Below are 26586 nucleotides of genomic sequence, written 5' to 3'. Positions count from 1 at the left end.
AGAAATCCCCCCGCGTAAACTAATTTCTTTCATCACATACTTTCGCCATCGTGCCATTAGTTTCACTTTTTTAACGCGAAAACGTTCTGTTTCGCGGGCATCTGTGTTTTATTACGCTTAAATTCACTTACCACCTAATCAACTTGCATAGTACAATCGTCCCTAACCGACGCACAACATTATTGAGGAACGAGTGTAAGGGTAGGGGGGGGGGGGGGTGTCGGAGGAGGGAAATAATAAACAAAATTAGGAATTTTGAAAAATCCTACTCTAAAAAACCGATACACTTCTACACGATACTAATTACACGTACACTTTCATTCACGCTCTCTCGCACGCTGAAAGATATAATTAAAGACTTTACGTTGCGTAAATGGGGTAGCCTTTGTCCCAGCCTGCATCAAACAGCAGGTTAGGGGGGTTATCTGCTTTTTGTTTTTGTTTTTTTTCCTAAACAGGATTGGGCGATTTCCCGTGCTTCATCTTTACACTATCGAGAGTGACTGTTCCGTTCATATAATTTTCAAGATTCGTTAACAGTTTCATGTCTATTTTGTAGTTTTTGTTTTGCGTACCTTTAGGATAATTAAACCGCTCGCAAACAAACAAAAAATGCGGATAATTTCCAATGCGTCAAAGCAATGTAACAGTTGTTGTGTTTTGTTTAGACTTATGTTTTTGTGTATATTCTGCTCTCTGTGCTAATGGATTGATTTTAATGTTTCCGTGGCAGGTAATTCGTCGTCGCGGGAGAGAGGTTTCACTTTGATTGTTTAATGAAACGATCACGCGATCATATGACTCTACAATTTAAGGGAAAGTTAAAAGCCATTTTAAAATAAATGGTACCAAAAGCCGTAGGAATACTTGCGAGCAACAGGGTGACGCAGAAACAAATCGTCATGATTACACATAGATTAAAAGAACACTTGTTTTAATCTCCAATTCAACAGCACAACAATAAGTTAGTATAGTACTCTCGCACACAAGTCGAGTCAAACTGAAAAGGAAAGCAAAAGAAAAAAAAACCCAAAAATGGCTTTCAAACGAACCACAAACCACGATGGAACGCAGAATAACAAACAAAACAGTTAGGAACGCTTTCGTAGGAGAAAGAAAAATCGTATGTACAAATACATTTGCTTCGTTTATCCATCGATTGTGGGCAAAATGTATGTTATTTTTGTTGTTGTTGTTGTTACGATGTCTGTCAGAATTTTGCACGCGCCCGCACCCCACTTCCCATTGCCTGCCTGCCTGCTTGCCCATACCTGTTTTTACTGCTTCACGCGCACCTTTGTCGCTTCCTCTTCTTCCGATGAATTACTGCCGGAGTGTCCTGCCTCACCGGACCCGGTAGAGTCCTTGCTCGATGTGCTGGACTCTCCCCGGCGTACGTACACCGGTTCGGCACCGCGTACACTTTCCTCAGTAATGCGTACGCCCTTAACGTCCGATCCGGGTACCTCAAACATTGGCTCTAGTAGCAGCGTTTCCTGTAATGAGCGGACGGTAAAGATTAATATGTGCCGGAAGTGGAGGCGAAAACACAATGAGATGCATTTCACTGTGAGTTGCCGTACCATAATTGCGCGTAGACCACGTGCACCGGTTTGCCGTTCCATCGCCAGCTGCGCGATCTGCTTCAGAGCTTCATCGGTGAACGAGAGCTCAACCTGATCCATACCGAGCAGGGCCTTGTACTGTGGCACGAGAGCATTTCGTGGCTCGGTAAGAATGCGTACGAGCATGTCCACGTCGAGACTGTGGAACGGCACCAGAACTGGGAAGCGACCAACGAATTCCTGCAAAGCAAGGGAGATGAATATTACTGATTGTTCCCTTTGAAACCTAATCACCGAAATGAGTGCAACCACTTACAGGAATCATACCGAACTCGACGAGATCTTTCGCTTGTACTTTCTTCAGATTGGCGTCCCGCTCCACTTGATCATTATCCATCGGCGAGGCGGACGCTTGCGCTGCCCGGCGTCCTTCCGACGAGCTGGCCGGCATGCCGAAGCCCAAGTACTGAAACGCAAGTGCAAGGAAGTATTATAAACCGTATCCATGATGGCTCGATGGGACGAACCACCTCCCTCCTCTGCAACGCGCGCGCCTACCTTTTCATTCAAACGCCGCGCAATCAGCCGATCTAAACCGGTGTACGCACCGGACGCCACGAACAGAATATTAGTCGTGTCGACCTGCACCGTTTCGCCGCGCAGCTTTCGCGGCGAGTTGCGCTCCGGCACGTTCACGATCGTACCCTCGAGCATCTTCAGCATGCCCTGCTGCACGCCTTCGCCGCCGACATCGCGCAGCTGATGGATCCCGGGCACGGCCCCGATCTTGTCCACCTCGTCCAGAAACACGATGCCCGTCTGCGCCCGCTCGACACTGAAACCAAAGAGAGAGAGAAAGTGGTATAAACACACAGGCACACAATTAGAGACGGGTCCCGGTTGCGCATAATGAGCCACACGGCAAACAGCACACCATACTCTACCTGTAGTTAGCGTCCTGCAGCAGCTTCGCAATCACACTTTCGATATCCTCGCCGACGTAACCGGCCTGCGTTAGCGTCGTACAATCACAGATGGCAAAGGGCACGTCCAGGCACTTGGCGATCGTTTGCGCCAGCAGCGTTTTGCCCGACCCGGTCGGTCCCAGCATAAGAATGTTGCTCTTCTCCAGCTTCAGCTCGTGCGTCTTCTTGTCCAGCAGCTCCGAGCCGGGCTGGTGCGCGCTCGAGCCCGCACCGTGGCCGCCACCCGCCCCGATCGGCGGCCGCGGCACCTCGGACGGGGCCGAGCTCATCATCGTGTGCCCGATGCCGGAAATGTGCAGCAGATCGCCGCTGCGCGACATCGAATCCAGCTGCTGCTGCTGCTGCTGGGCGCTCGAGGCGGACGAGGCCGGCGGCGGCAGATTGTGATAGATGCGCTTGTAGTGATTGTACACCGCCACCGAGAGCACCTTTTTCGCCAGCTCCTGGCCGACGACGTGCCGGTCGAGATACTCCATGATCTTCTTCGGCGGTGGCGGCGGCTTTCGCGCCCCCTTCGTCTCCGTATCTTTGATCGTCTTTTTCGAGTCCACCTCGGACAGCACGACGAAGAAATGGTGACACTTTTCGCACTTCACGAACCGTGTCGAGCTGACAAACGTTTCCACGTGCGTGCACGGATCGCCACACTTCGGGCAGGACAGTGTGTTCTTCTTGTTCGGCGGCTCCTTGCCATTGCCACCGTCCTTTCCTCCCGCTCCCACCGAGCCACCGGATCCGCTAGCGGTAGTGGTGCTGCTGCTGCCGTTACCATTGCCACCCGGTCCACCGGGCGGGTTATTGTTGTTGCTTCCGCTGCTACCATCCTTCGATGATGATTTATCACAGACCGCGGAAAGATGAAACGAGCGGCGCCCGTTACGCTGTGTGACCGTTGGCCCGGTACTGAGCAGCACGGGGGAGGAAGGGCACGCTTTCACGCTGTGGCTACCGATCGTCCTCCGGGATGGGTCGCTCGCTGTGACGGCGGGATTGCTGGCCGCAAGCGTCGTTAGGCTACATTGTGGATGGTGCAGGTAAAACTGGTAGCCGCTGCTGGAGGCGTTGGACGATACCAAACAGATCGAACCTGGAAGAAGGAATCGAAAAAAAAGAATGTTCATTAATGTCGGTAAAGTATGTTCATACGAGAGAGACGTTTGGTAAATGAGACACGAAGCAAGTAATAGTTTTACGAAATCCTCCATCTGAGACGATGAACAAACAAGGTCGTCTTAGGTCAATAACTTCACAAACTTCAACGGGACTGCGAAGTAATGTACTTCGAGCGCATCATTATTTGCTGCCTGAATATGCTCTCCTTCTTCCACTTTCTCTCTCTCTCTAATACCAAAACGCCGTCTTCAAACGATCAACGAACAGGCCAAAGTGACATAATACTAATCGTCAGGCGACAGCGTTACCGACATCAATGGCAAAAACCCTTTCACCGTCCACTGCGGGTGCAACGAGTCGTGCGGTACATGATGATCCTTGCATTATTTTTACACTTTTCATCGGCTTACGCGCTACGACGAACCACAAACGGAGCGACGAAACAAGCGCTCTCGCGTATTGTTTGACACTTTGACCTGGAATGCAACAATCATTAGCGCACATGACCGGGACACCAGACATTTGCTGCAATGAGCAGTAGGAGAAAGGGGACACGGTACACAGAGCGTAGTTGTGGAATAATTGCCACCAGAGCAGTCAGCATCATCCAAACTCGACAATTTTTCCCGACGTACACTGATGTAATAAGTCGCAGCTAGGTGGAGGGGCGGCAGCTTCCGAAGAAAAAAACCCTGCCTCAACTTTCAATTTTAAGCCACCAAGAGAGACGCGCAAAAAAAAGCAATTTGCCATGACCCCAAGTGAGCCACAGGCAGATGTGACGTGTGTGTGTAAGAGAGATCTGCCAAATTAAAGCATGATCATACATTTCTCCTAGCAAAACGACGACGACTACACACACGCACACACTAAAAAACCCTTTCCTTTTTTCCTAATCTCCCGCGATGGCAATCGGACGATCGAGCAGCAAGATTACGGGTCTGCGCGCGCCCACATACGATGCAAATCCCAATTAGGATTGGCGCTATGCAAAGTCAGACTGCTGCTGCCTCCTCTCTCCCTCTCTCTCTTTCTCTATCTCCTCTTCCATTGCTGCTAATCCAGACGCGTTCGTCTCGCGGGCGACACCTTTCCATCAGCGGGAGGGCGGCTCGTGTGCGCCCCGCCGTCTTTTGCCATCTGTGCGCCTGAGTCAGCTTGAGCTCGCGAGTGTTTTCCCTCCGGCTCGGATACTGTGCGCCCTCGTCAATGTTTGTACTTTCTTGATTGATGATGATGATCGTCATCATCATCATACCCGCGGCTTACAATAGTACAAACGCAGGTTCAACGTAATTGTAGGAACCATTAGATCATAAAACACCGTAACTATCCAAACATTAGCCGCTCCCCTCCCCGCCCGGACTACGCGCGTCTCCCGCTTAATGAGTAAGTGCCGCGAGAAAACAACAACTGGTAAATAATGCGCAGCCGCCCAACGTGCATCGTCGTAGTGTTGCGCCCGCTCGTAAGCAAATGGCGCAAATTTGCTGGCCAGCCTCCAGTCAGAAAACCCTTCCGAGAAGCGGAGGATGCCAGCCCAGAGTGCTAATAAACAGTGCCAGTGCCATATAAACACACGCACGCACTCACTCCGTTAAGCATCGGAACGGGTAACATTGAAGCAAAGCGCTCTTCCTCATAAAACAAACTTCACCACTCCGAGATGCTGTTGCGTGCAATGCTTAACTGTGCGTGAAATGGTTATGATCGCGCGCGGTTCATCCACACAATGGCTGTTTGCAGAGGGCGACACGTGAAATGGTAAACAAACCGGGGGCGGGCCTGGGTGGCCCGAGTGTACAACATAAATGACATTTTTTGCACCGGCGTAGAAGAGAGTGAATGAAGCGCTCGGGCAGGACGAGATGGGCAACATTCCCACGACTTTTAACCGAACACACGACGTGAGATAATTCTTTTAACCGCATCTTTTCAGCACCCACCCGTCAAGGTTACGAGCAACGACGACGACGACGACGACGAGGTGTCATGAACTCAAAATTTGGGTCTTTAGAGCGACCGAAAAGGAAAAGGGGGGTGCTGCTTGAATGGCAAATGAGGCCAACAACACCATCCATAGATTGTTAGAAATTATGGTCCAAAAGGGGTTCACCGTCACCATTCCTTTTATTCCTGACCCAGTTTCCTACCCTTGCAGAGAGAATCGTTTCAAACCTTTTTTTTTTTTTCGATGACAGCGGTGAAGTAGATTAATTTAATGTTGCGCTTACCCCCGCTTAGCAGCATTGCTCAATCTTCCCTCCCCAACCGGACAGAGTTTGCCATTGTCTGGGATTGCGATGGCATTATTGAAGTTTTGGACCGTACCTTAAAATCCCTCGACAAGAGCTTTCACGGCAGAGCGAAAACTTTAGAGGTAGAAGCATTAGATTGATCATTGAAATCATATTTGAAGGAGTGCCATAGATTTGATATGGAGCATCCGAAGGCATCCAACAGGCATGTTGGTGATGTTTATAACAAAGAGGGTCGGCCAAAAGAGAGATACTTTTTTACGGTTCACTTTGCCATTTCAATTATCTCTCGAACATTTTTAGTGCACACACCTTGCACCATAAAGCTTAGAAGCCAAAGCCACACACCAGAGCCCAACCGTCGGCATCGTCACGTCACAGAAAGGAGACTTTGTTTACTTGACGCGCTTTGTGTCGTTTCGTCCCTTGCTCGTGTGATTAATGATACCACACCAATGTCGAAAAATTCGTTAACTTCCCATCTATGGAGGTTTGGAGCGCTGATTTGTCCTGTGCTGCCCCTCTCGCCACGAAGCACCCCCTTTTTCTTTGCCACGCTCTAATGAGCGCTTCAGACCACGCGCTGCCGGCCGTCGGAGTGGTGGCGCTAATGATCGGCTGCATCAGTTGCAAGGAGCGCACGTGTGCGGGGTAGTCACCTAGTTTCTGGATGGGGCGTTGTCTGGGTTTAAGTTTTTTTAATTTTTCAAACCGCCACCGTAAGGCCATCGAGCCACCGTCCCTCAGGTGCATGACGTGTGACCCTCCTCCTGCTACTACTGACAAATAGATGCCGCCGCACTGAGCCGAGCATGACATACTAGTGATGTGCTCTTTGGAGCGCATCCACGACTCCGATCTGACTCCGGCTATTGTTATTCCGATTCCGACTCCGGCAAAATCCGAACCACTAGTTCTGCGCGGAGTCGGAATCGCCCCGAGTCGTCCGGGTCCAGATTCGACAGGAGTCGTTCGGAGTCGTCCAAAGTCATCCAAAGTCGTGCAAAGTCGTCCAAAGTTGTCCGGAGTCGTCTATAGTCTTCCGGAGTCGTTGGGAGTCGTTCAGAGTCGTCCGGAGTCGTTCTGATTCGAAGTCGTTCAGAATCGCGCAGAACTAGTGGGTCGGAGTCGTCCGGAGTCGTCCGAAGTCGCCCGGTGTTGTTTGGAGTCTAACGGAGTCGGAGTCATCTTAAGTCTGTCGAGGTCGACAGGAATCGGAGTCGGTCGGAGTCAACAGAGGCCGTTTGTTGCAATGTGCTTGTGATGAGGTATTTCATTTCGTTGTGTTTGTTTGACGTTCACTTTGCGCGTGCACTTTGTATGCATGCCTTTGTGTCGAAGGCCGACTCCGACCGACTCCAGCCGAACGACTCCGACGACTCCGAACGACTCCGCCGATTCCGACGACTCCGACTACCAACTACTCCGACTACCAACTACTCCGACTACCAACGACTCCGGACGACTCCGCACGACTCCGGACGACTCCGGAGGACTCCGGACGACTCCGGACGACTCCGGACGACTCCGGACGACTCCGGACGACTCCGGACGACTCCGGGTAATACTATGCGAAATTACCTTTCGTAGTCGACTCCGAAATTATCGGAGTCGGATCGGAGATACTCCGGATTTTTGGCAACTTAGCCCATCACTATAACAAATAACAATGGGATTATTGGATTTCGGGAGGACCGTATACCCACAGTTGCTTTCCATCATTCGAGAGGCGACAACTCGAGAACACTTCACACACCTCGAGGCTCCTCTTTCGTCAGCTTGACCGATCGTACGAATGTGGCGTCATTCGTCACCGGACAATGCAATAGACTAATTCAAATCGGCTTACCAGCTTCTCCTTCTGTAAGCTTTCGGCGGTGTGGATGGTTTGCGGTTTGTTTCGAATGCTTAGACCCTTGTGTCTCAAGTGTCGGTCAAAAAATCGGTAACATATGCATGATCCCTCGCTCGCCCAAGTGAGTGTGATTCAGAGCCTTTTGTATGGCGGAGAGCGAGAGTGGTACCCTTTTTTGGAGTTTTTATTTTGGGTCACCAGAAAATAAAAACCGGCACGCAAAAATAAAAACGAACGCCAACGCTGAAACTCAAAACTACAACATTTCACACATACTTCATTCATACTTCATTATGATTTCTTTAGTCCAAGCTTTTTTATAAACAAATCTTAAAACATCACTTATAAGATTCATGCAGTGCAACTTCAATAAATACTACCAAGCCGGTACCACAATACAATGAAGGCAATGTAAATCCTTGAAGTATCAGTTCCCCCTCTCATCCCTCGCTCCTCCCGCAGGACTGTTGTTATGACCCGACGACACCGTTCGATCGAACCGTTTCGTGTTCGATCGAACGCTGAGTTTCGTGGCTGGAATGCGTAAACGAACGCAAGCTGGCGGAATTACTTTTGTAATATTAACTCTGCCGTGCGGTGCGGTGGAATTATTTGGCAATCAAGGCAAGACCCGGGTTATGCCGATCATACACCTCGGACTGCGGTCCCGCGCTAGAGGGTGGCGGTGGGAGGCTTGTTGCAACACGCTGTCCCACTTCTGCACTCCCAAATTGAACCAGCATACATATCAATACGAGTCGCTCACAACACCGGTGAGTGTTTTTATTTCATTTTATTGCATTTTATATTGGCACGATCAGCGCACCGATCAGCGCGCACGGCCCTTTCGGCGTTCCCTTTTAATATTCTATACTTTACCCCACCCCTTTCCCAATGCCGATCGATCAAACCATACGGGACTGGTTTTTTCGACCGCAAAAGTCTGCATCGATCGTCAGTCTATATAATTCTTTTTTCCCTCCCTTCCCACCAAAGAATGGCAACAACAATGTTGGCGTGAAGCAGTTGCAGTGTTAGCGTCTTGCACCAGAGCCTGGTGTCTGCTACCCGCCGACCATTGCATTGTTGTTCCGCAGTTTAATGACTCGTGCTACAGTTCAACACCGAGCCAGAGTTTCAGCTGGCTTGTGCGTGTTTTATTGCCACCGATTATGACCGGTATGACAAGCCATCTATTCCGTAGCGGGCTGCTGCTGCGGCCGTTCTCGTGCAAAATAAGGAATCACTAACGCTCACAGGCCGCCGAGCCATTCCACACGACTTCGTTTACAAAAAAAAAGCTACACTACCAAAAAAGCATTAACAGCCAGTGCATCAAAACATTAGTTTGCAAGAAAGTGCGAAAGTTACAACAAACCGACCATTGCCATATCTCTCCGCACGCAAACACAGCCGGCGGGTGTGCGCAAGAGTGGCCCCTTTTGTTTCATGTTCGTGCGTTTGAGGGCGGTGCACACACGGTGCATTTCGCCATGCGGTGGTGGTGCGCTGCTGCCGAAAGAGTGTGTGCATACGTGCGCCGCATTATTGGCGAATTACGCCTGTATTGCAGCCGGCGGATCGGCGGACGGTGGTGGTGATGGTGGTCCGTCGTCTCTGCTGACCTCGGCATTGGCGGGGAACGCGTTGGAGCTACCCAACGGTGGACGCTGCTGGTGGACCGATCAAAACAAACCAAGCGGTGTTGTGCGCGGAGTGGCGATGATCTTGGAAGTAACTCTAGAGAGTGTAATCGGAGCGAATGTGAGCGTGTGCGAATGGGCGGGCGGGTCAGCAAATAAAATCGAACGCGCTGAAACAAAGCGGCGCAAGGGAAGGAAAGCGAAATGTCGCAAGCAAGTAATCATGGCGCGATTGGAAAACGTGCGCGTTTCTGTACCGCCATTATTACACGATCGTGACACACACGATCGCGTGATTCGCAACTAAAACTATACTGCACACTGCTACGCGTCATGCCTGCGTGTACGTGCGGTGAACGCGTTTCTGTTGGGGGTGGTTTTGCTGAACTGCAATCGATGTCGAAGGTCACCCCCCACGGGGTGTAGGTGTTGTCGTGAGGGTAAAAAGCACATCGTGATCGTACGGGTTAAAACTAGTGTTGCGTTTCAAGAATCTTTCGCTGAGATTCATTCATATGAATCTTCAGTGAAGAGTGATTCGAATCTCGAATCGACTCTTCAAGGATTATATTAAGAATCCCGAAAGATATTTCAATCTCCAAGGATTCATGAATCTCGAAAGACTCATAAATCTCCAATTATTCAAAGAAATTCATTAAATTCATTAAAATTCATATATTTCCAGGGATTCATGAATCTTTAGAAATGTATGATTTTCACAATATTGGCACGATCCCACCTAACAACATGCCCGTCTTAGGTTCAAGGCTCGCATGGACCGTCTCCCCGTAGCAAAACAAACTATCCGGCTGCTTGCTACTTGCCAAGAAGTCTCGAACGCCTGTATAGGCTGGCATACGCCAAGAAGAAGAATAATGATAAGCTCAAGCTCTATGAATCTTAGGAGATGTGGTAATCCCTTGAGATTCATGAATCCCTGGAGATTCGTTAATCTTTCGAAATATAAGATTCTTTTAAAATTCACGAATCCTTCGAGATTCATGAGTCTAGCGGGATACATTAATCTTTGAAGATTCATTTATTTTTGAATGATTTTTTGGAGATTCATGAATCTTTGCAACCGAGGTTCAGATTCATTGAACCATTGAAAAATTCATTCAGATTCATGAATCTGATTCAGATTTACCCAACACTGGTTATAACATGGCAAACTTCATGTCCAACTGACATTTGATCAACACTTTTAAGGTTGCGTTTCCCATGGCCAGGCTTTATTTTTACAGATCAAGCTTCAACACGAGTAGTACAATTTAAAAAGTCCAGTGGAGACGATCAGCGATCGATCAGCTGATTTTTAAACGTTATGTCGAATTGTTTTATTATCATCAATAATGTATGTAAACAGTAGCATCTCCTGGCACATACACGCCGAACACACACGCCTTATGATCGTTCAACCCAGTCAAAGATGCGAAAACTCGCAGCAATTAACGATAAAATGTGATCTTGCGAAACTGAACTGGTACACACGCACACACACACACACATACACACACAAACATCATGCAAACAAAGGGGACAAAAACATTCAAGATTGAGCAAAAAAAAACCAGCTTGAGGAGGCTGAAAAGAACATTACTGTGCACTTACTCATCTCGCACTTCCTGTATTGAACGAACTATTGAACGATCCCCCCCCCCTCCTCTTTGCCTAAATGAAAATGACCTTCAAAGCAACATATTTATCCACCCTACACTGTTGTGTGTGCCCGTTGATTGTAGATTGTCAAATGCTTGCAAAAAAAACCGATGTATGAATTCATACGCGCCTCCTTCTTCGCGTTACTCACACACATACATACAAGTCCGCTCACAAACACATGGTGAGCCACCTTCGATCAGACTGGCTGCTCGCCGTTAGACGCTGACCGCGATGATTGAGCTTGATAAAGAACGAAGGCAAGTGATAAACAATTACGACGATCCGCAAACAGGCCCCGGCCGTGGTGGTGGTTCATGCGACGACACGGTGATCCTCGCGCGCCCCAAGTCGATGACGTACGACGACGGCGACGACAGAGAACTAAAAACTGGTAAACAACGTTTTGCAACAACAAACAAAACGAAGAATGGAAAGGAAAAATAAACACAGCAACACGTTCCTACCCCCGTGTGGGCTGTGTTCGTGGCGTTTAGCATCAGTTCGGTGAGCTCTAATTCATAGTGACGCGCGGAGCAAGTTGAAATATCAGCTGATGTGCTATTCCTGGCCGTTTTGGATGTGCATCCAAAGGGGTTCCGCCGAGTGGCAATGTAGGCAAAAAATTGGAAAAAGTTGCTTACAAATGACAGTTCTACCACTCCAAAATACGACTTTAAATGCAAAATATTTGCATCGGACCCATCGATTGCTGAGCCCTTTGACGCAGATTGGAGAAGAAGAGGAAGAAAAATACTGTCACCCAAACTCAACGTCTTCAAACCGGTCGTCTAATCTACAGGTGGATACTGGTTTTTCTTTTTTATTTCCAACCCAATGTTTGGATGGGAAGAGAGAGAGAGCGAGGGACACCGGTTTGGCGCCAGAGCATTGCCGGCAAACGGTTCGAAGCGATCGAGCGGAACAACAACACACGATAATGTATTCCTTCCGATAAATCGCAACAAACACTAACACTTGATTTGAGCGGCGACGATCAATCTGCTGTCGTGCGACAAGGCATGAGCTTTGAAAGGTGGACCATCATGTAGACTCCAGCCACCGTCCCAGCTCAGTGCGTCCAACAGGCCAACCTTGACCTTGAGACAGAGGAGGTCTTCTTTGCGCGGCGGCGGCGGCGGCCCAAACGATGGAAGCTAGGAGCAAAAATCAATAAAACCACCAGACCGAACCACCGTGTGTACCACCACCGGAGTTGTTACGCTGCGATCGTTGACGTAAAAGTTGGCAATTGGTCAGTAATCTCGAGGTTTTTTTCCAGCAAACAGATGAGCTGTCTCATGTTTGAGCTGCTGCTACATGCATGATCCCGTGGGGAAGCAATTTGACGACAAGTGTTTTGGTTTTGGTTGGTGAAAATTTCATATTTATGTTTGATTGATTCAGACACGCGGTCCCGGTCCCGGCCTATACAGGGGTGGTCCCGTGGCACAGTCGTCAACTCGTACGACTTAAGAACATGTCCGTCATGGGTTCAAGCCTAGAATGGACCGTCCCCCCGTAGCCAGGATGGACTATCCGGCTGTGTGGTAATGAATTAAGACTCGAAGGCCTGTATAGGCCGGCATGTCCGCGTAGGACGCCAAATAGAAGAAGAAGATGATTCAGACACGCACAACATGGGTGGTTCTGTATCAACGAAAGATCCTTCTTTTAGCAAAATGTTTTCAATGGGGCCCTTCACGATTCTAGTCAATTTTTTTGTATGGAGTTTGACAGTTGGAGGCAGAAATCATGTATGGAGTGTTTACATGATTTCTGCCTCCAACTGTTAAAACTCGCAAAACACGCACAAAACTAGGATGCAATTTTCAGTCTAGATTATTCTAGCCTCAAAGCAAGAATTAGATTCGAGTATCTGCTCGAAAAATGGCAAAACAAGATGGTGTTTACATTTATCCCAAGGTGCATTAAAGAGATCTGGTGATGGAATCCAGAATCAAAGTGTATGTAGTCCAGGTCTCATAGCATGTTTTTATAACCAAATTTGAACATCACTTTTTGACAGGATTGGTGAAAACTTTTGTTCAAATAAGCTTTCTGGAGGCTTGACGAATACACAAAAAACTCTTAAAATCATCATTCAGAAGCAGAAGCGATAAAAATCAGCCTTTTAAATTCATATACCTTGGGATAAGCCCACCTGTATATTATACCAGCCTTAGATAGCTGCTCGAAAACTGCTATACAATGCAAACAGCTGACAGGCTGAAATTTCAGCCTACGAACTTAAAACGAAAAGGGTCTCATTGTTGTTTCAATGGACTCACACAATTCTTACAGATTTTAGGATATTGCAAGGAATTATTCGAAAATATTCTTCATTTTTTGTATTTCTGTGTCATTTTTCTTCATCCGCCCATCATTTAACCCAAAAATTGCAGGGACTTTCTCAGTGTTCTTCGTCTTCCCGATTAACACTGCATTTACAAACTTATGCACAGTACTTGCGCGGGATATAAATCATCCCGTTACACACTTTATATGAAATCACAATACGTGCATAGTATGAACCGGTTCAGCCGGACCACACACCCCTCCCATGCTCCCCGTCGAAACGGTCCTTCAAAAGCGGGAAGATGCCGTCGTGGCAATGAGGCACATGAACGCTTGTTGAACAGATCAACACACAAATGGCACATCGTTAGTGCTGTTGCGTGCCGACCAACCCAGACCGACAAACCGACAGGCAGCAGGAACAGGACGCGCCTCGTCCAGGAGCACGGGACGGGGCATTATGCATTTGAGTGACTTGCAATTGCTCAAGCAAAAACAACAACCCACCCAAACCACCATTAACACGATGCAAGCACATTGCAACACGCGTCCTTTTGCATTGCAACCCGCCCTTGCAGCTAGGGTCCTTGGGCACGGCGGGATGCGGGCCATCTCTCCCGTCCAAGCGTGGTCGATGATGCTGTGCGCTTACGTACACCGCACTACACTCTCTGCCGGCCGGATTTCTCACAGCGTCGTCGGTTCATTAAATCGTGTCACGGACGCACGGCGCGTCCCGAAACTGGGTCGCAGCACCCTGGAGTACGGGGCGGCGCCCAGCGCCCTTACCTATATATTCCTCCTTCCTGGCAAGGCAGACACGCAGGCCGCAGAAACTCGTTTATGCATCGCCCGCCAGTTTTGAGACGTCTTCCTCGCCCGTGCATTTTTACAAAAGATGCCCCATTATGCATGCGTATCTTACCCGCTTGATTGCTTCAAGTGCCCTTTCATGGAGTGTACGCGCGTGCGCGCCCGCGTTGATTCATTGAGGCGATTCTATTCACAATTAATGCCATTACGCCCGAAAGCTTCATCAGATAAATACGCATTTCGGTTGATGTATGGACGCGCCGAACAGTGACAGATTTGGTAACATTTTCCATGCCAATTGTACGTCACATAAGGACACCGCACTCACTAGCCTCCCCTCAGTGTAATAAACACCTCAACAACAAAGGCAGAATAATGACAACAACAACCCCAAAAAAACCCTCCCAAAAACACAACACAACAATCCATACGCCCGATTGGCACTGGGGAATCGTTCGATGGAGCGGGGCGGTCTTATCGCTTTCGATGAGATAAGAAGGTGATGGGGTGATACACACCTTTTTATCGCGAGTACTAGCGGGCCTTCAGCGAGTGTTTTGTTTTCTCGTTGTGACGCAAACCGTTTGTACTCGGCAGATAAAGAACGTTACGATTGCTAAACAGTTTCTCAAAGCCAAACTAAAACGTAATTGAAATTACGAATAAATAAAAAATCCCCACCATCCAAAACACCTGTACTAAGCCGCACAATCTGGCCTCGAAGGACGCGTCTTGCTTCTCTAATGCTTCACACAAAGCTCAGCGCTGCTCGTCATTGCCACACAGCCATCCATTTACTATTGCCACTGCTCTGTCCGCTGTCAAGTTCACATTCGCGATACGTGCGAGCGGACCTGCCTTAGGAGCCTGCCTGGCCTGGCCTGGCGCTCAACCGACGAACGCCTAGGTCAGGAGAAAAGGGTCAACTTTTAATTGCATACCGCCGTGGCCGTTCCCCGTGTGCCGTCCACCGGTGGCAGGAAGGTCGCCGCAGAGTTTTAATCATCTCCTATCCCATCTGAGCTCGCCCAGAGCTTTGTTTGTAGTGTTTGCATTTGTTTCGATTGCCTGTTTTTTTTTGTTTATCACACCCGTTTTGTGCGATCACGTCTTTGTTTTTTTTGCTCGATTACACAACGACACCGCGACAGTTGCTGGGTGGAGAAAAGACGCTACTAACTACTGCTGCTGCTGCTGCATGTGCCACTCCGGCTAAGCCTATTATGTACCGTTTTATGGCGCTCTTTTTCTCACTATCTAGAGACGGACCTATCTACCATATGCTATTCTGTGCTATCATGTTGTGCTTGTGTTTTGCTGGCGTATGTTTTTATTTTCTGCCACCGGTCCTCCCTCCGGTTGATACGATCGCACGCGTACCGCGGTGGAGGCCTCGACCTTCCACTTTCCACATCCGAGGAGACAGCTATCGATCGCGCCACCATCCGCACGATCTCCATCCGATCTCCTACTACCCTTCCCCGTCTATCTTTGGCTCAGCAATTGCCTATGTGGTTAATGTTGGCTGGGCCCTACAATGCTGCGGTTTCTTTTCCCGAGCCGTGCAGTCAATAATACCAAAAAACACCTGCAGATACAGTTGTGGATCTTTAAAAAATATAAGATGTTGGGAAAAAATCCTTTAAATGCTTTTGCGCGTGCTTTTATTGCTGTTTCATGGCATTCTCCGCCAAAAAAAATCCTTTCCCGCATTATTATGCACAAACAACCACCCCATTCAGGTGGAGCAGCACATGTGGTTCAAGGATACTGGAGCATAAACATATTGCATTCATTTTTTAAAATATTCCTCGATATGTTTTTCGTCAACCAACTGATAATTACTATAATCCAAAGCGAAGCAACGCCAGAAGTAATTAGCACCCAGTTGTTGAATAATATGCACCACCCGGGCAGTGGTAAAGTAAACAGCATAAAATAAAATAATTGATTCGTTAACCATGTCCTCAATGGGACAGCCAAAGGCAGCAGCAGCAGCAGCAGTGATCAATGCACAGGTTGCCAAACAGCAACAGCAACAAACAGTGTGTGTTTTGATGGCATTTTTTGAATGGTTCTTCTCACCTTTATCCTTTCTCTGCGACCACCACAACCACCAGAGAAGCAGCAAAAACAACGCACTGCCCGCACCGGTTTACCTTTCCGTAGCCAGCAATCTCTACCTATAGACAGAATCCGGGCCGAGAATTGGTCGTTGCTCGAAGGACGAGAGGATTCTGGAAGGCGCATTATGGTTCAGGTGAAATCTGGTTTTGCCAAAAATTTCTCGCCCTGATCTGATCGCGGGATTGTATATTTATGGTGCGCAGCCGGCGTGCGAGTCGCAAAACGCGCCGCTCACCAGTGCGCCGAGAATGCACGCGCTTTGGGGTGGGGGTTTTGGGAGTGAAGGTGGTTTGGTCCATTCACGTGCAACTGCACGGTGCCTGTGCCATTGATAGTGTGCTTGGTTGGTGGTTTGGCACGGCGTGTTGTTTGTTTCGCCAACCAGTGCATAAAACCTGCATCTCTCTGCCCTGCGCGTCCGTTCCCGCTTCGATTGTTTTCCAACAGAATCGATCGAAAAGCGGCGAACGCAGGGAATAGCTGGCAAGTGTATGCCAACGGATTCGGCCCACAATGTCGGCTGGCAGGGCCGTTCGTCCTTTCGAAACGTGCCTGGCCTGCCGGTTGTGACGGAATGCCCAAGGTTGCAAAAGGTACAGTTCACAACCGCACACCGCCGGCGAGGTTTTTAAAACAAGAATCCGATCGATTGGGTAGGCAGTGGGGTGCAGCATCAAAAGGAAACCTAAAAGAAATAATCTGGATCTGGGCACGCAAAATGCGTACGTTATTAAATTACGGTTCAGCAGTACTTACCAGTGCGAATGTTTGAGTTCTTGGGATAGATCGCCAACCGCCCGATGGTGAAGCTGCTCCGTACGCTACGCATCTCGGCAAACCACACGGCGTAACACGAGACAAAGGGCCTTAGAGCTTTGCACGATCCGACAACACTGACGCGCTCGATCGGTTCCGGTTTCGTAAACGGCTGTAATCCGATTTCCTTTTGCCTGCTGCTGCCCACCGGCCGTCCGCCTGACTGACGTTTTAATTTAATCAACTATCTCACGCACTACTGGGCCACGGTCAACTGCTTCTCTTCCGCTACACGCTGCCACGAGTTTTCACAGTTAATTTCGTTCGAAAGAACCACTCTTTTTAAGCCGAGTTTACCACTTTGGTGTAAATTTTTCGTTGGAGAGGAAAAAAACAACAAAAAGGGAGAGATAAGACAGGATGATATTGCCACGGTATTTTGCTACTGGAGAGTTTAGGGCGTGTGTCTGTATGAAGGTACTTTTAGTAACATTTGCCCCCGCCAACGATGAATTCACGAACTGCACACAATGTGATGAAATAGATGGCTTCACTGTCCGGTTTTCATATACTGTACTGGTCCATGAACAGTCCACAGGGCGAGAGAAAAAAAACACACCACACACACACACAAAACCTTATAACCCATATTCAACATCTCCTTTCGGTTTCGTACAACCCGCCCCAAAACCGGGAAAGCTAAAAAAGAGAATGCATTTAAAACGCGCCAAGCGCCAAGCCAGGAATAGAGAAACGCGGAAAAGCACCGTAAAAGGAATGGACACAATATCTAACGGAAAGAGCGAAAATAGATTAAATCCCCACAGTTCAAAATCCACCCACCGTCGCAACAAGGCGTACATTGCATGTTTCCCTCCGGACAAAGATCAGATTAGAAAAATGAGGGGGGAAAACCCCCCAAACACGGAGAAGATCGTACCACTTTCACTATCTTCCAGGCAGCTTGGTATGATTCGGAAGCGTATATTGAGCATAAAAAGTATGATCGGGTACACGGAAGCATGATCGAACCCGCTGCTGTAGCCGCACTCGATTTTCCTGAACAACAGGCCCACTGATTGCATCATCATCATCAGCATCTTCATCAACACCTTCTACATCGTCTATCGACGCGAACGGCTGGAAGAACAATAGCCTGACTGTCTGTAGCGGAAAGGGAAAGCCACTCTTCTTTGCGCCTTCAAGCGTGCGTACTGGTGTTACTTCTTTTCCTGTGCGCGAACACGGTTTTGAATCATTTTAGGTCTCAGGTTTGCACAGAGACGAAGCTTCTTTGTTCACCGAGATCACTCTAATGTACGGTTTAGTGTTGTTTGTCTCACTCAGTAAGGGCAGAAAGTGTGTTTATGTCTTTTTTTCTCTCTCTCTCTTGATTACTAACATCAATCGAAACAAGATCACATTGAGATGATCGATCATCAGCTGTGTATATCCTAACGCACTGCTACACTTTTAAGGGAATCGCTCATTGCATTAACAATGCCAATAAACATTGCATTGTTCTGAAGGTAGTATTTGATGCACAATTATTACGGTAGTCACCGACTGCAATCTATGATGAGTACACTTTACCTTGTACTTAAGTACAGTCCTATTTTCACAACAATTGAAATAAACAAAAAAAAGCACTACCAACAAAACAAGATCACGTGTACAGCACACCCAAGCGAACACTGAACGAACCGAACACGTCCTACACCGGCAACGGCAAGATCGCGTTTGAGCCACGCGGCGATCAAAACGAACCCAACTCAAGCGCGTGTGCGCGTACGACGACGACGACGACGACGTGCAGAGCAGCGAGTCGGCGTGCGAAGCAGCGAACCCCTCCTCCAAAGCATATCATCATCAGCCTTGGTGGTATAGCAACCGCGGGCCGGCAAATGTGCGGGCCTACTGTGCTCGCCCAACGACCCAACCACACCACGCACAGCACCGTGTGCACGGCATGAAGCAGTGAGTTGGCGCCGATCGCATAGGGAAAGAAAGAAACGCGATCTATGCAAAAGAAGGAACGAAACAAAGCAAACAACAACAACAAACCCACCTACCGGCATCATTCTCGGACCGGGCCAGTCGGGCTTTCCGATACTAACACCGGAGGAACTGTTGTTCTCCGCTTCAAGGTGCACCGGTTAAAACAAATTGCCGAATATAGCACATCAATTCGTCCGGGGACTGTAGGACAGTAGGACTGATTTGCATAATTTCCCACAAAAACGGAAGAGTGATTTATCCCCAGAGCCAGATTGGTTCGGATAGGAAGAACATTATGATCAGTGTGACCTTGGTGGTAGTGGTGGTGGTGGTGACGGTGTTGGCGATTTTAATCAGTGCGAAATGTTCTCGTCCACCTTGAGAAAGAGAACCTGATAGGAATGGTTTTTCATGAGCCAGCACACCGAACATAGGTAGATGATATGTGGCATTGAGGATTCATGTAGTATTAACAGAAACAAAATGTCATGAACGACACACTACAATCGATTTTAATGGATTGCAGGTAGCATTTCTGAGCCGTCCATTTCTACACTTTTTGGAACCATAATTTACCTTTAGTTAGGATAAACCAAATTAGACCAATGCAAGCATTCCACAATATACCGTATTAATGAAGACCGGAGGCCATCGCGTATCTCGAAGTTTGAGGTTTTCAGTGTAATTATAGCAAATTTTAGTGTTTAATCACCTCAAACATTTAAATCATCACGCGGTGCTTTTAAAAAAAATTAGGATTAATTTCTACAGCGCTACAACCGAGCGCTCCATAGCTGGATGCAAAACTCCATAGCTGTGTTGCACACTTCTCCTAAGTGTTTGACAGATTCCCCTATATGCTTGCAAACCTCCATAGCAACGTTGCATACATCCCCTAACCATTTGAAACATTCCACCGAGTGGATCAATTAGTCCATTATATGATTCGAAACCCTGTATAGGATTTTCCAGGGGTTCTCATAATTTTGGGAAGCTTGCTAGACTCTTCCTTATTGGAAATGAACTTAATGTAATGGGAATTGGACTCTATAGAACCCTTGTTGGACAAATCAAATATGATTTTTCAAGACGCCTGTTTAAAAAGGGTGCTTCCTGTTAGATTGAATCAATAGTTTCCCCCAACTATGAGAGCCACTGGAAAACCCTGTATTTTGCATTTTATAATTGCTGGGTCAAATTAGTGCAATTTGCCCAAAGAACTGTCAAATTCAGAATATCACGTGTATCGAGCATGGCAATACAGGGTTTTCAATGATATTATTGACGTGTTCAGCGAGTTGTTGATTCGTTCGGGCATATAATTGACACTTTCAGCGAGATATTGAATTGTTCGGAAGCAGGCGTTGACAAGTTCGGCGATACTATAGAGCTGTCACTTTCGTACCCCTTGGACTGCAGCTTGGATCATTCTCATCAGAAGGTAAACAAACGGTTTTCGTAAAAATATGTTTGTTTTAACTAATTCATGAATTAAACAGCTTGGGGAATGATTATTAGCTACTTTTAGGGCTTTTATGAATGAAAAATTGAACCCTGCGGCACAGTGTGTAAACAAAACAAATGACAACACTACAGAATTGCTGAACTTGTCAACGCCTGCTTACGAACAATTCTATATCTCGCTGAAAGTGTCAATTATATGCCCGAACGAATCAACAACTCGCTGAACATGTCAATAATATCATTGAAAACCCTGTATATCGGGGAATGCCTGTAAAGGGTTTCAATCTTACTTACTTAAAAGCAAATTATCTACTTCCTCCTGTATGCTCGACAGCTTTGATACGATTGAGGTGGTTTTCGCCTAAAAAAGTTAAATTTGCTGCGCCCTTAGTATAATAGGAAACCATTAATTACCCTACAAAAAATAAATCAGCTGATTTTTCGTCCGCCTATCCGATAGCACAGGGCGGAAATGAGTCTACTATTAGACAAATATTTCTTCGCTGCCAGCGAATGTTAATTATTCCGAAAAAAAAGCCAAGTCAGCTGTACCACTTCACGGTTCTTTGTGTTAAAATGACCATCAAGACGTACAACAAGATGTGTACGAACGAAAAAAAAACCCACACACACACACCTCTTCAAACGATGGCACACCTAATCGAATGAATCTTCTACCGCGACAGGATAACCTTGAATCTTTTGAAAATCCTACCAAACTTAAGATGATTCAGTTTTTTTTATAATACAGGGTTTTCAATGATATTATTGACATGTTCAGCGAGTTGTTGATTCGTTCGGGCATATAATTGACACTTTCAGCGAGATATTGAATTGTTCGTAAGCAGGCGTTGACAAGTTCAGCAATTCTGTAGTGTTGTCATTTGTTTTGTTTACACACTGTGCCGCAGGGTTCAATTTTTCATTCTGAAAAGTCCTAAAAGTAGCTAATAATCATTCCCCAAGCTGTTTAATTCATGAATTAGTTAAAACAAACATATTTTTACAAAAACCGTTTGTTTACCTTCTGATGAGAATGATCCAAGCTGCACTCCAAGGGGTACGAAAGTGACAGCTCTACAGTATCGCCGAACTTGTCAACGCCTGCTTCCGAACAATTCAATATCTCGCTGAAAGTGTCAATTATATGCCCGAACGAATCAACAACTCGCTGAACACGTCAATAATATCATTGAAAACCCTGTAATGTTCGATCCAAAGCTCTAGCTGGACAGACGACCCCATCAGTGCGGCGTGTCTCGGTGTGGGTGCTGTTGCAAATAATTCGCCCGCCCGGTGGGGCGCACGAGCCTGAACCGGTTCCGTGCCCACTTTCGTTCTAAGGTAAGCCAGCGTGAAGCGAGCCCACAAATCGAACGTGCCACTTATATGACCCGTTGAAGGTGTTCAACAAACCGATCATTACCACCCAAACAAGGGCGCGACGGCGGGTGAAGGATCGCTCGTTCTCTAGATCGGTTTGCTTATTTATAAACCCCCCAATGACGGCATTTCTGAAACGGGGACGGACGAAGCATCCGAGAACCGAGGTCCGCAGAGAACAGGATTTCCTCCAGCTGGAATGGGAGGGGAGGGAGGGGGTGAGATGCTCATGCTGACGCTCAAGGCGGATGTTTCACATTAACCGAAGCAGATCGCTCAATTAGCTTACGATAATGGTATGTGGTCACCACACATTGCCCTGCGAAGCTGCCTGCCTTATGCTGGGCGGGCACATACACACCGGAGAGTGGCTTTTGTTATCGAGCCAGATTTGCATACGTCCCAAACGGTTTGGCTGTTTATCGTAGCGCGTTCTGTGGTCGATACACTCAGGGCCCCACACGTCCACTTCAGCTGTTTGTTTACATTTCTGTGAGCGACATGCGCAATTCCCTTCAAGGCATGATATTTCGTTTTTTCATGTCCGCGCGCGCTATTAATGTTCCCTCTTTGGGGTAACCATATGGCGGCAGTAGTAGTAGTAGTAGTAGTAATAATAGTAGTGGTAGAGTGAGTTTTTGTTTTGGCCCTTGTCTCGCAGCACAGCGCACAAAGAGCACTGCCCCTAAACATTACGAAACAGCAGCACGGTGTTTACCATTCTAAATTCCGTCTCAGTGCGCTTAGCTGGTGCAAAAATATGTGTTCTCTGTCCACTGGGTAGAATTTGAGGCAGCTTCCGTTCCTAAATCCGCAAGCAGTGTAGCAGTCACAGCTGCCAGAACTTTACACTACTCCGCGAAACAACACAGGACGCAGAGCGCGCAATTTCACCACTTGTTATGAAATCATTTTCACTCAACCTGTGCCCACTCAAAACCCGGAACGTCCGACCGCGGGGGGACGGGGGTGACGGGCGACGGAGTTCAAAACGTCAGACGGTTTTAGAAAAAAAAGCAATCGCATCGCAAAGCAAAATAAATACAGTCACGCCATTCGCAAGAGGGATGATACGGGCTACAAAGAGAAAGAAAAAGCGATCGGTTGTCAGCGGGAGCGAGCAAATGCACAGAACAGAAACTGCGACGCATTAAAACATATATCGACGGGCAAAACCGAGAACTGGTTCTTGAGCCAGCCAACGGAACGTTGCACCTATTCCGCTGGTACATTGCGCTCCGTTTGCCTTGCTCCCATTCGCTGGTCGATTTTCGCACACGGTTTCGGGAGTGTGTTTGTTGCATAAATGTTTGCAATGTTCGCTACGCTCGGGCAGCAGCGCTATCGAGATCACACATTGGCGCAGTTCCAAGCAGTTCTTATCACTGGGTCGCTCTGCTTACGCCGCCTACTGGTACGACCGAGGGAAGAGCTTCGACAATCGTAAAAGCCACACGAAAGACACAGAGCAAATGTGCTTTTTTCTCGCACTTTTAATACACACTTCAACACTGTGGGTCCGCTACCGTCACCGCTGATAGGCCGAATATTTTACTGTTTTCGCTGAAACTACTATGCGGCATACACACTCACGCACGGCCAACTGCTGAACTGCTGGACGATCCAGGTGGGGAAGAGCAAAAGCAGCACAAAACTGAAGGGCAATAATCGCACGGACGGGCAATGCACGGAACAGCACGGGCGCGATTTGACTTTCGTCTTCCTACTACCGCTCACTTTCCGCTCTGCGATATTATTACCGTGTGCGTAATTTGTTCCTTCTTCGGTCCGTGCCTCTTGTTCTTAATTCTTGCGGGAAGAAAAAAAAACCAACAACAAACCGAACGTCAAGCTGACAGCGGATCCGGAACCGATCCGCTCCGGATGCGGCAACGGGCCGGTATGTTCCGACCAGCTATCGTTCCCAGCCCAGCCCATCGCTAGGGGGTATTATTGGAAATAAATTTGTATGTGTAGCCCCGGAAAGAACTTTCATTATTCCGAAAATATTAAAAAAATGTGGAAATTATTTACGGGTAGAAACATGATGACTCCATCCAAAAGAAAGTTTTTCCCTCAATTAATAATTATGTTATATAATAAACATTGGCGTAATATTCTGCATAAAAATGTCCAATTCACAGCTCAAAGTAATTTGTACTACCATGTACAAATCATGAAATACTAGTAAACTCAATTTTATTTTATTACATTCATTTTTACATTAGTTTTCGCCTGTCGTACAGACCAACCACAATGCATTGCGCTTGCAAGCAATCTTGTGTTCTAAAATCGATTGAAACTGCTTGAACGCAACTTTCCATACAAGGTATAACGGACGTTTTGATTCGTTTGAATAAGTTAAGAATTTTCACGGATTCAGATATTTTCCAGGAATTAATGCAAGCTAGCGAAATTCAAAAGATGGCATATAATGACTTGTATTTAGCTGTTTAAAGACCTAAAATCTCTTAATTTTAAAGGTCTTAAAGATGCTTAAAAAATTATGTGAAAAACGGGTCTCAAAAGTCAATCAACATGTAACGTTGATTAATCGTACGGGCCATCGCAGTTATAGGGTCGTTCTCACTGTATGCGCGTCTTGTAAGGTCAGTTCTTATTATACTAATTATAGAACATTATAGGAGGTACATTTATATTGACTCTAGCCAATCCAGCGAATTAATTTCTAGATAGAACGTGAACTGAAAATTTTTCACTCACATATAATTTTATGTAAAATAAACAAAGAGACCATGTTCAAATGGAAAAATGGCAAGAGTGCATAACAATCGATTAATATATTAAATTGTACAGGAAAGTCATTGGTAATTCGTCAAGTTCAGGACAAGCTCAAAGTTTCGAGGAACAGCATGAAATAGCGGACGCCACAAGTACGATATGGCACGGTCGAACAAACTGCCAAGCGTCCTCTTCGTTTGGTGACGAATTTTGGCCTTCCTACCAACTCCCTGCCCACCCCACCATCATCATACGGTTCCATCTAATTATATTCGTCGGCCAGCAAGCTCCGTTATGCTGCTCACGCCTCCAAAATGCCCGATGCCTCGCTCCGAATTGATTCCGCTTCACGAGCGCCGATTTGCTATATTTTATCGCACTGTCTCCATCGGCTGGAATGGAGTGGGCCGTTAGGGGTCCCGCTCGCTCGTTCGGTTGCGAGTGGCACCTTCGCAACTGTGCCATTCCTCCAAACGGCCGGTCCGCCGATCCATACGCGGCAGGAATTGTGTCGTGCTGATTAGTCCGCGCGCGCGTGGTGCCGTCTGGTAGGGAAGGCGCGACCTGGAACCACCCAGCAGCAGCGCCAATTCGAGGATCATAAAATCCGCTTCCTGCTCTAGTGTTTGCGCATCAATTCGTCGGACGTGACCTTGGGTGAAAGTTGTCAGCCGTGAACTGCATTTGAGGTCACAACAAGCGCCACTGTGCGCGGGGTACTGCTTGCGAGCGTGCGAGTTCTGCCGCTGAGTTAGTGGAATATGGTTTCATGCTTTTGGTGAACACCTTGCCGAGTGATCACTGGGATTTTAGTGTAGTGTATGAATCATAATAAGCATCGCTGTCCACATTATGCGATAAGCAATTAAAAGCCGAAACGATGATCAAGTATCTTCTCATTGTCGTTCGTTCCTTTATTTCCGCTCGGATGTGGAAAACTTCTCCAACATAGTAATCCAACACACTCAATACAAAAAAAAATATTGTGCCAAAAGATCGATCCTCTCTGAGTGGAGTTAAATTGAAAGATGTGCACAATGGACAAGGAGAGGGAAGAAGGCCAATGCTGAAAAATTTCGTTCGTCTGCCCCGCGGCCATATACACCGAGAGGTCGGCGGTGACCGATTCGGGTCAGGTGCGATTTATTCTCACCCCGAGCATTTCCCCGGACGGCTCTGGTGGGGAGGAGGGAGTAGAGGGTTAAGGTGAGATTTTCCCATTATGCGTGCCCATTTGTTTTGCAACTTTATTGCACATTATTTTATTGATGGGGCTTTCGGTTCGTTCCTCTGGCTCAGTTCAAGCACGCACAATGCTTGCTGAAGATGCGGAAGGTGCGCGAAGCTTTTCTGTGGTAAGTGAGCGGCCAATAAATAAATAATAATTGGTTACCGACATGGTTCAAGTCTAATTTTTGGCACTCTTTCAGTTGGTAAAGAACGATGGAAAATTTTTATAATAATAGCAATGATACACAGTGAAACTTGGATAAAAAAGAATTCATTGGCGAACGAATTTTCGCTTATCGAGTTTTTTTTTCTCATATGCAGTAACATACTGTAAGTAATATTTTTAGTAATTGTTTATATTAAAATTCATGAACTAGGTAATATGACCTTTATGAAATGAATAAAAGCTCAAAGCGAATAAAAAAAGCATTATAATGAATGAAGTACAGTACATAGTATAAGTAAGTTGTATTTTACCCTGAACTCGTATTTTAGAAATAGAATAATGATTTATTATGCATAACTGTTAGATTATACCGCCTGTTAGGTGAAATCTGCATAGGCTACGTTTATAGCTAAGCTTCTTGCGAACCAGGTTGACGCTACTTATGCACTTGAAAATTTAAATCTATTTGCCCCTGAAAGAGCTCTTCGCGCACGTGACACATTATGTCTTACCAACTCAAATAATGCCCC

General features: G+C 47.0%; 1 protein-coding gene across 7 annotated transcripts; it reads right to left on the bottom strand.

Moving 5' to 3' along the window:
• Positions 1-60: 60 nt before the first annotated feature.
• Positions 61-23765, bottom strand: LOC120898698 (ATP-dependent Clp protease ATP-binding subunit clpX-like, mitochondrial). Of its 7 annotated transcripts, none has more exons than XM_040304884.1 (7): positions 23679-23765; positions 17074-17432; positions 2510-3638; positions 2124-2400; positions 1882-2031; positions 1584-1805; positions 61-1496 (listed from the first exon to the last, which is right to left on the bottom strand). In XM_040304884.1, exons 2-7 carry the CDS (start codon positions 17144-17146, stop codon positions 1278-1280), a joined length of 2070 nt encoding a protein of 689 aa, XP_040160818.1. In that variant the 5' UTR covers positions 17147-17432; positions 23679-23765; the 3' UTR covers positions 61-1277. The 7 variants fall into 7 exon arrangements, with proteins under 7 accessions (XP_040160818.1, XP_040160813.1, XP_040160817.1 ...); XM_040304879.1 differs by lacking the exon at positions 23679-23765 and adding an exon at positions 23423-23672; XM_040304883.1 differs by lacking the exon at positions 23679-23765 and adding an exon at positions 23508-23672.
• Positions 23766-26586: the final 2821 nt, after the last annotated feature.

This window comes from Anopheles arabiensis, chromosome 2, assembly GCF_016920715.1.
Source record: "Anopheles arabiensis isolate DONGOLA chromosome 2, AaraD3, whole genome shotgun sequence".
In the NCBI taxonomy this organism is placed as follows: Eukaryota; Metazoa; Arthropoda; class Insecta; order Diptera; family Culicidae; genus Anopheles; species Anopheles arabiensis.
The sequence above is the reverse complement of the archived record's forward strand: the minus strand, read 5'-3'. Positions and strand labels throughout refer to the sequence as shown.